Source organism: Zingiber officinale, chromosome 6B, assembly GCF_018446385.1.
Source record: "Zingiber officinale cultivar Zhangliang chromosome 6B, Zo_v1.1, whole genome shotgun sequence".
NCBI classification, from domain to species: Eukaryota; Viridiplantae; Streptophyta; class Magnoliopsida; order Zingiberales; family Zingiberaceae; genus Zingiber; species Zingiber officinale.
The window spans coordinates 11524450-11539274 of NC_055996.1; the positions used below are offsets into that span (position 1 = coordinate 11524450).

The 14825-nt window shown below is 40.5% G+C and overlaps 1 protein-coding gene across 1 annotated transcript; it reads left to right on the forward strand.

The window, feature by feature from the left end:
* Positions 1-1821: 1821 nt before the first annotated feature.
* LOC121991973 (respiratory burst oxidase homolog protein B-like) lies at positions 1822-5585 on the forward strand. Its single transcript, XM_042546063.1, has 10 exons — positions 1822-2587; positions 2664-2823; positions 2901-2949; positions 3014-3562; positions 3638-4024; positions 4105-4200; positions 4285-4400; positions 4467-4643; positions 4720-5201; positions 5271-5585. Exons 1-10 carry the CDS (start codon positions 2029-2031, stop codon positions 5378-5380), a joined length of 2685 nt encoding a protein of 894 aa, XP_042401997.1. The 5' UTR covers positions 1822-2028; the 3' UTR covers positions 5381-5585.
* Positions 5586-14825: the final 9240 nt, after the last annotated feature.

Consider the following 14825-nt stretch of genomic DNA (forward strand, 5'->3'; position numbering starts at 1 on the left):
GTAAATTACACATAGATTTACGTTAAAAATATTAATAGAGTAGAATATTAAAATTAGTGCAAGAGTTAAATGGTTAAACTTAGTTCATATAATCGTGGAACTTTAATTATGTGTTTTTTTTAAAAAAATAATAATAATAGTTAAAGTTTGTATTACATACTTCGAGCTCTGTGAGTGAGATCCAGTAAAAATGGGGTCATTTACAAGGCTCATCTCGTTTATAATTTTTATGTTTTTGAAATTTTCTATTAAGTCCTTATTTGACCCCTTTAATTAGAACTTAGAAGGGGTTAACAATAGAAGTATGCAAAAATTAAAAAGGAGGTTTTTTTATTTCGATAATCCTCAAAAATTTAAATTAAACTAAAATTACTCAAAATTATTTCATTTTGATCTAAATTACTTCAATATTGTTTAAATAGTTCAATCAGCCCAGTAATGGTGCAATAATTTGACGTATTATTAGTATTTTTTTAGGCATTTAAAAATTTAGTCATAAGTGGATTAATAAATGATTTTTTTTAATAAACGATTGACCTAATAATACTTGATTGATAGAAGTACTTCTAAATTTATTTTGACGGTTGATAACAAAAATTTTGTACGACCTAAATTTTCTTTAATGGATAGTTAATATAAAAATATTGGATTGATGGATCACTCATTGTGAATATTTTTTGATTTATTTTGATGGCTTATAAAATTTTTTATAAGACTGAATCTATCCTCAATAAAATTAATCAATATAAATTAGATACGTGGTGTCAATTAAAAAATAATTAAATTAAAATTATTAACTAATAATTTTTATTAAAGCTACTGTACTAATACTAAAATATTATTATTAAAAAAAAACTAAACATCCTTTCTCAACTTTTCACTAACATGTCTAATGAATCAACAAATCAACCAACCAATCTAGTCGGGAATTTAGATTGAATATGTCAAATTGGTCTGTTCCATTAAATAATTTGAATAGATTTAATTAAAATTTTATCAATCTATCATGAACTAATCCGTCTAGGCTCGTGATTCACACAGGTCAACTCATGACGAGTTTGGGTTGACCTACGGATTGAGAATACAATTATCTTTATTTATTATAATTTTAAAATAAAAAAAATATTTTTTTATAAAAAATATATTTAAATATATTTGTATTTAAAATATCTATTTTTGAATATATTTGAATTGATGAAATCCTTTCAAAATAAATAATTAAAAATATAAAACTTTTGTTTTTATTTTTAATTTTTTTTTTTATTTTTAAATTTTTTTTTTATTGGCGACAACTCATCTTGGATTCAATTAGATTGATTTTTTTTTTTTTTCAATCTTTCTAATTCACCAAGACCCATCCCCGTCTTACCAAATGACTCATCTGCCACAGACTGACCCACCCTCCATTTGACAACTCTACAGCCAAGCCGCCCTAAAACAAAACAGTCAACCTAAGTTTGAAACATTGAACGGTCTGAAAACCACCACCAAAAAAAGAAAAAAAAAACACAATCCAATCTGTTATCTTTTCGAAGTTTGGATCAAGTGGAAAGTAGTGCCGAAGCAGTCAGTCTTTTAATACCCATCAAACCATGGAAATTAGTTAACTATAAACTAGTTCAAATTTCTTATTCAATCTCTTCTCAAATCCACCAAACTCCTTGTTTTTTTCTCAGTGAACCAGAGTTGGCGCGCACAAACAATGGGCGCCCCTTGGATTCTCCCTCCCTCCCTCCCTCCCTCCCTCCCTCTGCATGTCTTGCCCTTCACTCCGCTGCCTCTTGTCTCCTTCCGCCGACGCGTTTCGGCGCCATTCGCTATATATCTCTCCCCGCTCCGATCGCAGAGCAGCAACAAACCCACTTTCCTTCGTGTTCGCCACCTGTTCGACGAAACTCCAAGGTGAAATTTGTCCTCTCCGGAGTTGGTGCTTCAGATTCGAGTTTCTCCTTTGGATGTGCAATTTTGATATCGCCTGAAGATCTGTGATTTCGGTGCTCAAGTGTAGTCGATTTCTGCGAAGAAGAGATGAGCAGTGTGAATGATCATAACACACTGCATTACTACTTCGAGCAGGAGATGCCGTCGGAGTCTGAGCCCGAGGCCGGCCGCTCGGTGGGCTTCAGCGGGCCGCTGGGAGGAAAGAAGCGGAGCGTAAGGTTGAAGGACGCCACGGCGGCGGCGGCGGCTGACGATGGCAATAACTACGTGGAGATCACGCTGGATGTCAGGAACGATGCCGTCGCGATCCAGAGCGTCCACTCAGCAGGCGCCGACCCAGAGGCGGCGCTGCTCTCTCGCGGCCTGGAGCGGCGCTCCTCCAACGTCGTGACCAAGTTGAAGCAGGTGGGGCAGGAGTTCCGGAGGCTGGCGTCGTCGCCATCTTCGTCGTCGTCGTTCGTGTCGGGGCCGCGGCGGAACATGGCGCAGCTCGACAGGACCAAGTCCAGCACCGCGCAGGCCATCAAGGGGCTTCAGTTCGTGACCAAGAACGTCGCCAGCGAAGGGTGGCCGGAGGTCGACCGCCGCTTCAACGAGCTCGCTGTCGATGGAATGCTTCTTCGGTCGAGATTCGGCAAATGCATAGGTGAGATAGCGATCACAATTGGACTAAAAACTCAATTTTTATGGAATCTGACCCATCAATTTCTCTCAAAATGTAGGAATGGTGGGATCGGAGGAGTTCGCCGGCGAGGTGTTCGACGCACTTGCCCGACGGCGCGGCATCACCGCCACTGTGCTGACCAAGGAGGAACTCCGCGAATTCTGGGAGCAGCTCTCCGACCAAAGCTTCGATGCGCGTTTGCAAACCTTCTTTGACATGTATCCATCATACTCGAACCAATTGAATACAATTCTAGTTGCTTTCATGATCTGAAATTGAATCGACCACGAAACAGGGTGGACAAGAACGCTGACGGCAGGATCACAGAGGAAGAAGTTAGAGAGGTACGTTAACAAATTCCAACTTCCCAGCAACAAGATTCAATTTTTAAGGTGTTTCTGGATTCAGATCATCGCCCTCAGCGCATCTGCCAACAAGCTATCGAGTATCCAAGAACGCGTGGAGGAGTACACGGCATTGATCATGGAAGAGCTCGACCCCAATAACTTGGGCTATATCGAGCTCTACAACTTGGAGATGCTGCTTCTGCAACCGCCGGGGCAACTGCCGTCGACGAGGCTCTGCGCGAGCAGCAACAACATGAGCCAGATGCTGAGCCAGATGCTGGTGCCGACCAAGGACCGGAACCCAGTGCGGCGATGCTGGCGGCGGATCGCCTACTTCATGGAGGACAACTGGAAGCGCGTGTGGGTGATTGCCCTGTGGCTCGCCATCTGCGCCTGCCTCTTCGCCTGGAAGTTCAACCAGTACCGCCACCGCGCCGTCTTCCAGGTCATGGGCTACTGCGTCACCACCGCCAAGGGCGGCGCGGAGACGCTCAAGTTCAACATGGCGCTCATCCTCCTCCCCGTCTGTCGCAACACCATCACCTGGCTCCGCAGCAAAACCAAGCTCGGCGTCGTCGTCCCCTTCAACGACAACATCAACTTCCACAAGGTAACTACTCTATTCAAAAATCTCATTTTTCGGCCCCCCGAAAAGGGATTTCCGAAGCTAACGATGGATGAACAGGTGATTGCGGCGGGGATCGTAGTCGGCGCGGCGCTCCACGTCGGAGCTCACCTGACCTGCGACTTCCCGCGGCTGCTGCACTGCAGCGACGCCGAGTACGAGCCGCTGAAGCCCTTCTTCGGCGACCGGCGGCCGCCGAACTACTGGTGGTTCGTGAAGGGGATGGAGGGGTGGACGGGGGTGGCGATGCTAGTCCTCATGGCGATCGCCTACGTCCTGGCGCAGCCCTGGTTCCGCCGGAACCGGCTCAGCCCGACCAACCCCCTCCGCCGTCTCACCGGATTCAACGCCTTCTGGTACTCGCACCACCTCTTCGTCGTCGTCTACGCGCTCTACATCGTCCACGGCTACTGCCTCTACCTCATCAAGAAATGGTACAAGAAGACGGTGAGATTTTACCATTTTCCAAAACGCTCCTCCAAAACTTTCAAAATGGCACTTCAAATTCTCATTATTAAAAATTACAGACATGGATGTATCTGGCCATCCCTCTCGCACTGTACGCCTGCGAGCGGCTGCTGCGGGTCTTCCGGTCAGGCTACGAAACAGTGAAGATTCTAAAGGTAAATTAAACTTGTTAATTAACTTCATATCTCGTCAAGTAAACTTGTGAATCTACTTAGGGTTTTTGTTTGTGGATTACGCAGGTTGCTGTTTACCCAGGGAATGTGTTGGCTCTCCACATGTCTAAGCCTCAAGGTTTCAGATACAGAAGCGGGCAATACATCGTCGTCAACTGTGCTGCTGTCTCGCCATTCGAATGGTAATCAAGGATTTTACAATATGCGTTGCATTGTGTTCAATTAAATTGATCTAGTTGAATTGGTAGGCATCCTTTCTCCATCACGTCGGCTCCCGGGGACGACTACATCAGCATCCATGTCCGTACCAGAGGCGACTGGACTTCTCAGCTCAGAGCAGTCTTTTCTCAGGTCTGCCAACCTGCGAAAAGCGACCAGAGTGGCCTCCTCAGAGCTGATCTCGTGCAGGGATCAATCGGGCCAAGGTTAATTCTAAGCCCTCATCCTCCTCCGTGCATAGTCAACAAATCGTTAAAATTGAACCGAACCGAATTGAAACAGAATGCCGAAGTTATTGATCGACGGCCCCTACGGCGCCCCCGCGCAAGACTACGAGCACTACGACGTTCTCCTCCTCATCGGCCTCGGCATCGGCGCCACCCCGTTGATCAGCATCGTCAAGGACGTGCTGAACAACGTCCGAAAGGACGACGACGGCGGCAACGGCAAGAAGTTTATGACGCAGAGGGCGTACTTCTACTGGGTGACGCGGGAGGAAGGGTCGTTCGAGTGGTTCCGGGGGATCATGAACGAGGTGGCGGAGAAGGACGAGGAAGGGGTGATCGAGCTGCACAACCACTGCACCAGCGTGTACGAGGAAGGCGACGCCCGCTCCGCTCTCATCCTCATGCTGCAGGCGCTCCACCACGCCAAGAACGGCGTCGACATCGTCTCCGGCACCCGAGTGAGAACCCACTTCGCTCGCCCCAACTGGCGCAATGTCTTCAAGCGCATCACCCTCAACCACCCCGGCAAGCGCGTCGGTGAGTTCATTTTCTTTCTTTTCTTTTTTTTTGGAAACGAAAATGGTTTTGATCGTGTAGGATTTTCAGGCGTGTTCTACTGCGGAGACCCGCTGGTGATCGGAGAACTACGGCGGCTGTCGCAGGATTTCTCCCATAGGACCACCACCAAATTTGTTTTCCACAAGGAGAATTTCTAATCAGTTAGTTTTAAATTTTCTAGGTGGACTCTGTTCGCTCGATATTATTCTTTATGTAATATTCATCGCGTAATGTTAGAATAAATACTCGTAATTAAGGATCATTGATGAGGAACTGGATGTTCCAAATACAACTCAAATTGTATCATGGAAATTGAATATCGAGCACAGCTCGAATTCTATGTGAATCATCTCCTTAACCTGACTTCTTCCTCAAAACGTTTCTGTTGATTTATGACTATTCACCAGGGAATACGCAGTTTTCCCTCCCCGATCTGATAAAAACTGTGTTTTTTCTTGGTTGCATCGTTGGTAAAACAATGTCAAATTTATTTATTTTTGGCCAATTTATCATTGAGATGTAATAGGAATGTAGGATCAACAGTTTGCTTACGCATGGAAGATCTGCTGACTGTTTATTGGGCTCTTTAATTTGTAGGAAGTTCCCTTTCTTGTGCACTTTAATTTTACTCTTCAAGAATAAGTGATGATCCGGTGATAAGATGAGACCCGTCCGATAGAAAATGAAAGTGGTCAACATCCAGGGTATGTGTCCGATCAGGCGAGCTACATTTCCGATCAGTAGGAAGAGTAGCCGGCCCGACACCTCGACAGCTCGGCTTGACGACGAGCTTCCGACGCTCATGAGGCAAAGCGGGAAGAGACGAAGGCCGAGCGGCCATCCCACTCAGCTAAAAAGGGACACGACATCGACCCGGCAGTTAAGGCTCCCTCGCTCGATAGGGTGGAGTCGGACATCAAATCATCGACCGAGCGGACATCCAGATCGGTCCGGCCTTGGTGTCGCCTGGAAGGCGCTAGCCGAGCGGTTCCTCCGCTCGGCCCGGTAGGGGACAAAGGAAGCAGTTGGCGATATCTTCTTAGGGACTAGTGTCGCTGACAAGAGGCATGGTCAGACAGAGAATCGTACGGTGGAAACTTCCACTGTCACGTCAGGGATATGCTCGTGCTATTAAGGTATGGTGTCATACACGCTTTTCTGACACATCCATTCTAAGTATGCTTTGAGGAGCGTGCACACCTCAGGGAGTATGTACGCGTCTTTAGGGAGCCCTATATAAGGACCCCCAGACTTCGACAGAGGTACGCTCACTTCTTTACTGTAGCTACAGTTCTCGTTTCTTCTTTGCTCTACTTCTTTCCGCTGGAGATTTTACTTGAGCGTCAGAGGGTCATCGTCGGGGAACCCCCTCCCCGGCTCGGCGTTGTACTTGCAGGTCCACGTAAGCAGGAGATCTACGTCTTCGGAGTCTTCGACCAATCAATATGAGCGTCACATCCCCAACGCCCATCGACTCAGCTCTCGGACAGGATCAAGTGAGATATCGACTTTTGCACGTATTCTAACTACATTTTCTAGTTTGAACAAGGGAGATGCATTATTGTTTATCTTGTTACCAGTTTAGTTTTCATATAACTGAGTGTACATGCCTGGAATGAGGACACAAATTCATGTATAGTTTATATAACAACACAAAATCCAAGCATCAAACATTTACTCAAAAATTTGATTGCCTGGTCATTTCAGATTGTAGCAAGATTGTAGCACACCATCTTGTCTGAAATCGGTGTAGGCAGTGAATTAGGACGTGGCTCTACTATTGACTCAATGAAAAATCCATGTTGTCCTATAAAACCAAGAGCGTTAGTACTATGTCAGGGAAGCGATCCCCAGCATTGACTCTCCGACGCTAAAGTCAGTGCTCGATCTCAGAGAAGAAAATAATGAACTGTACCAAATAGTGTATGCAAATAAAAAATATCATATACCTTTGCCTGTAGATAGAGATTCCATTTATAGTGTCACTGTTGAGTTGTGCACGTATTTCAAAGTATTAATACGTTTCTCAAAGTTTTCCTAAGAAAGGACAGATCATAAAGTACTTATGACATCTTTCATCAAATGAGCTCGTAAATCGTTGTGAGCTGACAGACTGGAAGCTTCTAAAGGCCTATTTGCTGATGGGATATTCTCTGTCTTTTCCGACACAAACTTCCAAAAAGGTACGGTATGACAGGTATTTAAGTTTTGCTATAAGTCGATCGGTAGCCACTCGGCCGGTATATCGCCAGCTTAGTCATACAGAATGCAGCCACTGACCTGTTCTTCACTAGGCTTTCATGTTGTCAAAGAGGCACATTGTGTCCGATCGACCCTAATGTCTGATCTGCAAGGACGATGGACCGGATAACTTAGTATTCAACTCTTAACCTTTGCTGCAAGTTGCGGAGGACGACTGTTTGGACGATCTGGTCGGTCTTTCACGTCCGACTGGCACTGAAGACCCGCTCAGCCAACCTTACCTAATCCACAATCTGCAACCTCGTGGTCCATTCGACATTGTGACTTTGATCATTTTACTTTGACCTCCACGTCAGTCAATCCTCATTACTTTGATTCGCTTTTGGATGAGCCCCTCTTTATCACCGTATTAGCATACATTTGAGAACTAAAGTTAGGTTAACCAAAATTAGCTTCTATGTTTAAAAACTTTTGGAGCCTGAATTGCAATATTTCATGGGATGAGAGTATCTAACCAAAGGGATGTCACGTCCCATTTAGATGAAAGAACTAATTGGTAATTTATTATCAAGCCACCTATTGGCTCAAAACACATCTTATAAAGCTTTAGGGTGTCACTGAGGAAAAAAGGGTATCCAGTTAGTAAAGAAAAATCATGGAGAAATGCCTATCTTCATGTTTTTGAACACTTACCTAAATGATCAAACCCGACACTCTGTGAGACTTGCAGAAGAGTAACCCTCTGGATAGCAGTGTGATGAAAGAACACTACAATTTACAATGGAATTTGTCCATCCTTTACTATGACTTTCTTCTGGTTATTTTATTTCCCCTTTGGAGTAAAATTTAGATTGACTAACTTAAACTTGGTCTATTACATGGCTGCTTTGTACATTTCAGTCACATGACTTGCTCGCGAGACATCTATCCAAAAAAAGCCACATGATTTGGTGTGGGCAAGTGTTTGTACAATTTCAAAATAATTAATTACTTGAGCTATAATTAGATGTTGATTAATATTATCAACATTATCAATTTTTTTCTACCGCTAATATCATTTCCAATATTGCTATCAATGTCACCACTAGTAACCTAATTTTATAAACACATTTTGTCAAGTAATCTCATTGATCTCGTCCGAAAACTGAGTCAGATGGGGATATCGATGACGATGGCAAGAACGTTGATGAAGAGAGAAATCTGGAGCCTAGGGGAGAGGATCATTGATGGTACCCACGACCCTACAACCACCACTGACCAATCATCTAGAGTGAGAGGACTGAGCCCTGGTGGTCCGACTAATGTAAAGTCGATCGAGATTAGATTAGAAGCTCTACCCCTGAGAAGTGAGAGGACTGAGTCCTAGTAGTCCGACCGGTAAAAAGTCGTTCGAGCGTAGAGGAGTAGACTACTGGGACATATAGTCTTTAACCCTGATCGTCACCTCTTCCTGATTTTTAACTGCCACATCATCTTGATCATTGTCTCCATCCTAGCAAGGGGTCATCCACTATCTGTTATATCAATCACCATAAAATAATTTTATAAACAAAATTAAAAAACTCAAAGTAACTAAGACAAATAATGTCAAATAATATATGATGATAAATTCTTCCTTATTTTAGCTTAGGTTGTCATTTAAATGCAGCTGGGAGATGAAGGGGTAGAATAATCATTCACTGGTAAGAAATAAACAATACGAAATGAAATATATATCACCCAACTATAGGGGTGATTTGATACCAAATAAGAGCAAGACAGTAATATTGATGCTTTGAGGTCTAAAGGTAGAGAGAGGTAAAATTTATATAAAAAAGTTAGTGGTCGTATAAGAGAGTACAAAAGACTATTAATTTAAAGAAGACATGTTTAAAATAATTCCAAAGTTGTACAAATTAAGAAACTATGAATATGTATAAAGGAACTAAATTAAATTGAGACAAACAACACTGATAGGTACAACAAAGGCTTTAAAAACATTTGATAAGTTTTATAAAAAGTTAAGAACTAGGGATCTGAAAAAAGATATTGTTATATTGTAGAGTTAGGAAAGGAAAATAAAGAGACTTAGGTAATATTAGATATATAAAAGATTGAGAGGAGAATAAGAGGAAAGATAAAGATTCTTTGGATCAATTTGGCTTTATGTCTAAACAACTAATAGAAAAGAGCATAGCGAACTGAAGATGCATTTACATATAATTGTTATCAACTTATAAAAAGAATAAGTGTGGCTTTTGAATTTTGATAACTTTTGTGGTAGGTTTTAAAGAAGAAGAGAAAATCTAGTAACTTTTCTAAGGAGAACATAGGGGAAGGCCCAAAAGCCTATCTCATGGTATTAGTATCACAATAAGGTACCTTTTTATAGAGGGAAGAGAAACATTACCTCTTAAAAGCCTTTCTTTTCTTTTTCTTGGATTAATGTTTCATCATCTTTCATTATTGAAATTATGTTGTGCTTACAGTTGAATCACTTTTGCATAAGGGGAGTGTTGTATTAGGCATAAGTTTTTCTTAGCTAATTTCTATCGGTCAAGGAATTGCATCTTCTTATTGCAACACTGGAATGCACTGTATTGCATTCCACAGTGATATGTGTGAATCTTGCATTTTTTTTTTTATCTTATTTAGCATGCTTTTACTATATTACATGAGCATAATTTGTGTAAACTTTCTAGTATTTATATATTTTTAGTTCAGATGACTATGATTCATGCTTTATATTGATAGGAGGCGAAATCTTGACATTGGAGTATATGCGGGATGAAAATCTAAAAAAGCACACATTGCAATATGATTCACAATCAGATCAGGTGCATTCAATGACCATGGATAATCCAAGGAGTTAAATTGGTCATTAGAGCATTGATAATCATGATTTTATTATATTATTTTGATTCATATATACATGGTTTGATGTTGTTTTCATAAGTTAAAATCATGGTTACATCACATTTTGTGCATTGTGTGTATTTTTGGACTTAATTACAAATTACTTTATTTTAATATTATTTGATGCTAATATTTGATTCTTATTTTATAGGCATCAAAGGATCTTGAATTTGGATCTATTTGGACCGAAATTGGGCTCAAATCGGAGTTCAAACAAGAAGATCAAGCTTTGAAGTATTATGGGTCGTTTATCAAGAATAGGACAGATCTAGACCATCCGTTGAAGATCTGGCCGATTCAACTTAATGGGGAGTAGATATGAGCCATTGATGAAGATCCATAAGTTTTGATCCAGATCAGAGTTTATCTAGCCATTGATCAAGCCGAATTAATCTGGGCCGTTCAATGAATACTGGGCCGATCTGGGCCATCCAGTAATGATCTGATCGATCCGACCTACGGGAGGGTAGATCCAGACCCTAGATCAACATCAGTACCTTCGGACAAGATTTTGGATGACTTTTCACCATTGATTTAGCCCGGAATCATCTCAACCATCCATTCCAGATCCAGATCTGATTTAAATGAGAAGCTACAGTACCCAGCTTCTTCGTCGATTCCTCCTCCGCGCACAGCTTCGTCCCGCGGCGATTTCCAGTGGATTCCGACCCCTTTCTCTTCTCCAATCACTCTCCCGAGCTTTAATCTCGGTAGTGAGCATCTCGGCGGCATCTCCCTGTTTCACCTCAGATTTGGCCGTGGGCCTCCAAATCTAAGCTCCGATTCCCATCAGCAACATTTGGAGGTGGTCTTCCGGTGTTCCTGAGCTTCACTCGACGTTCATCCGCGTTCCACAGCTTCCCATTAGATCCAGAGACTAGATTTTCAGATTTCGGTCATTCTTGGGGTTTTGGGATGTTCTTAGCTCGCCGGGGGTGGTCCGTCGGCACTTGTGAGCATTCCTCGAACTGATATGCCACTGAGATGCTCCACTGAGGTCTAAAGTTGGGTGGTCTCGACTTTGGCACTCTTGTGTGACGGCAAGAATGTGAAGTTTGGTGAGATTGGTTGTGAGTTGGATCGGTTAGGGTTTATTTCATTTTGTTATTGTTTTTACAGCTTAGAACAGATTTATTTTAATGGTTGATATGTTTTTAGCAAGTAGTTAGCATTTTATTACCTTATCAAAGTTTAGTTTAAGTCTTATTTAGAGTTTGTTTAATTGTTAAGTGGTAGGTTTCAAATTAGGGTTTAAATTCTGCTTAGATTAGATTTTATTTCTGTCTTGTTATTTCATATTTAGTGTAAGTGTGTTGATGGTTTAATTATAATGTAGGGTGATAATGCATTATGGTTTAATCATTGGCACATAGTTAGGTTTCACTCTTGCTTTAGATTAATTTCTTTATTGCTGTGTTTTTCATTTGTTAGATTTAAATTCAAAGTTTAAACTCCCCCATCTTTATATTAAAACCCCCAAAAATAGGAAAAAACACGATCCTAAGATTACATCCTACCGTTTGTTCCTCGAGAGATCGATCCTGGGCTTGTTACTACAACGTTATTGCAAAATTAAGGGGTTTAGTGGAATATATATTTATTAATTTGATTAGCGGATGTGACAGATTCGCTTATCAAATTTTGGCGTCGTTGCCGGGGAAATTGTAATATGCAATGTTTAGTAATTTTAGGATTTTTTGATTGCTTTCATGATTATATATCCATGTGTTGATTTTATTTGTTCCTGAGTCTTCTGATTTTATTTGTTAGTGTTTCAGTATAAGAACAGGAGATTTATTTGACCATGGATCCATATTATCAGTATTTTGGAGATGGGATGGAGAGCTATTATTATCAGCCTCAGTACTACCTACCTATGGAGCAACGGAATAGGTACGAGGATGTACAAGAAAAATTTGCAGAGTCAGTTTGGAAATTCAATGAAGTTATGCATCAAATGAGTGAGTATCAAGAGCAACAATTTGCAAGGATACAGAATATACAGAGTCAGTTAGATCAGATAGCATCATCTATTAATCAGTTACAAGCACAAAGAGCTAGTGAAGATCTTGTCAGGCCTGACGCTACTTCTATTTCTTCACAAGAATTTTCTAATATTATTTGTGATGATGATGTAATTGTTCAAATTGTTGATTCTACTGATGTTGTTGCTTTAGATGTTGTTGAAGATGCAGGTTTTGATGTTGAAGATGATTTAAGTGTAGGGGAGTGCTTACTGGAAGCATTACCTCAAGAATCACCAAGAATGGAGGATGTAAGTGTAGGGACTTGTGCTATGGAGCCAAGCACCCAAGAATCACTACATGAGGTTGAACATTCACCAGAACTAGAGTCTGAGCCATTATTTGAGGAGAAAGAGGTAACAAACACCACTCCAGGTACCTCTCAAGATGACAAGGTGAGTATTTTGTGTAATTTTTCAGGAAATTTTATTGAGGTACCAATTGTTGATTTTATTAGTTGTGATGCAATTCTTAATATATATTTTACCCACACTAATATTCTCCTATTTTCTTTTTACCCCACATGCGTGTGGGAGGTGTTTTCTTTGATTGGTGTTGTAGGAGAACATAAGCTTCCGGAGTGGGTGCTTAAACTGAACCGTCTTAGACCTCCAGAAAAAGCTTTCGAAGGAAAAATGATTAATAAGAAGAATTCGAGTGGAACCATGATTACTCCACTTTCGGGGTGGATTCTACTTCTAAACCTTCTTCAACCACCGGGAATGAAAGGGGAGTTGGTTCTAATTTAGCTTTCTTTTGCATTTTAATTCATGCTTTGTTAATAAATTCTTTATACATGTCTTTAGTTTCATACTTTTCATTTGCATTTTATTTTCATACTTTGCATTTAGTTTGGTATACATAGCATTTTCATTTTGAATAAAAGTCTCCATGGGAATTTTCTAAGCAATATTTTTAAGATGGTAAATGCTTCTTAAATTTGATCATCAATTTTAGGTCATTTAACATGATTGGATGATTTTCTTACATGAAATTGGTTAAAATGGTGGTGCATTTCAATTTGATCGATTGAGCTTGTTTGCATGAATAATACCTAGAGAGGACCACTTTAAGCCTAAACACTATTATATTCTTGTGTGGCATGCACTCATAGCAATTGAAACTCTAGAACTTGCTTAATTTCTTTTCAAAATCACAATATCATAAGTATACATGGAAATTGAGGATTTTGTCAATTTTGTTCCTCATACTTTCCAATTCCTTTCCTCATAATTTTCTTGAAACATTCTCATCTAGCATTCTAAATCTTAATTCTTTTTGCTTGTCATATTTCTTTTATTTCATTGAGAGTTTGGATGAATTGCTTGATGAGTAAGGATGTCCAAGATTTTAAGTGTGGGGGAAAGAACATCACTGAATTTGAAATGGCAGAAATGGATCAAGATTTGGAAAATGTTTGAGCAAGGGTTGATTTTAGGAAGTGTTTATGGTGCAAAATTCGGAAAATTCATTTGTGAAAGAATGGCTCTAATGTTCAATGCTAAATGTGTCCATTTCTTGAGTCTTATCATGTCAAGAGCAAGCTATAGTTGTTTTAGATTTAGAGAGAGTTGATACTATATTGATACATTCAAAACTTTGAGAGACATATGTTGGAAGAAGGTGCTGGAGATACTCAAAACAGTGAGGGAAGAGCTGAATTCTGTAGGAAAATGAAGGCTGCAGTAACTTGGCAATGAGGAGTAAGTATCAAAATTGTGCTGGAATTCAGAAGCAGTAGAAGAATTTCAGGAACAGAAATGAATAGAATGCAGAATGAATCAGTGGAATTCAGTGGCTGTGTAATCCAGAAAGTTCATGCCTATTTCTGATTTCTACAATTGTCAACTAAGATGCAGAGAAATTGCTAGTGATGTGAAGATGTTTATGCCAAGCTTTCTTTTGCAAACTTGAGGACAGAATACAGCAGAGTTGCAGGAATGATAAGCTGAAAAAAATTCAGAATTAAAACATGGCTGGATGAGGACATTATTGTTGTGCAGATATGGAATGGAAGTGAGGAACATAAGTGATTTTGGAAATTGAGTACTGCCTTGATAAGCTATGCATGAAAATTCTGTGCACTAAGAAATGCAGAAATGTAAACCTGCATTTCTGATATTTTTGCATTGGCAGAATCAGGAAATGAAGTTGCAGAGATGAGGAGATGCATACCAAAGGAAATTGTTGTATATCTGATTGTGCTATTGAACTTATTGATTTGTGTTTATGTACAAATGCTGAAGTTTAACCTCTATCATCTCAGTAATACCTCACCATTGGTATTATGTTTAGATTTTGTGTTTGAATTGGTTGCAAAAGCTCTGGAATGTTTAGTAGTTAGAATGTTTGATTGGAAGAATGTCTGATTGTTTTAGATTTGTCTTTTGAACATAAATGACAGGAATTAATGTGAAACTCAAGTGAGAATTGTAAATGTCAATAACAAATGAAGGGAGCAGTAAACTGGAAACTGTGCCAC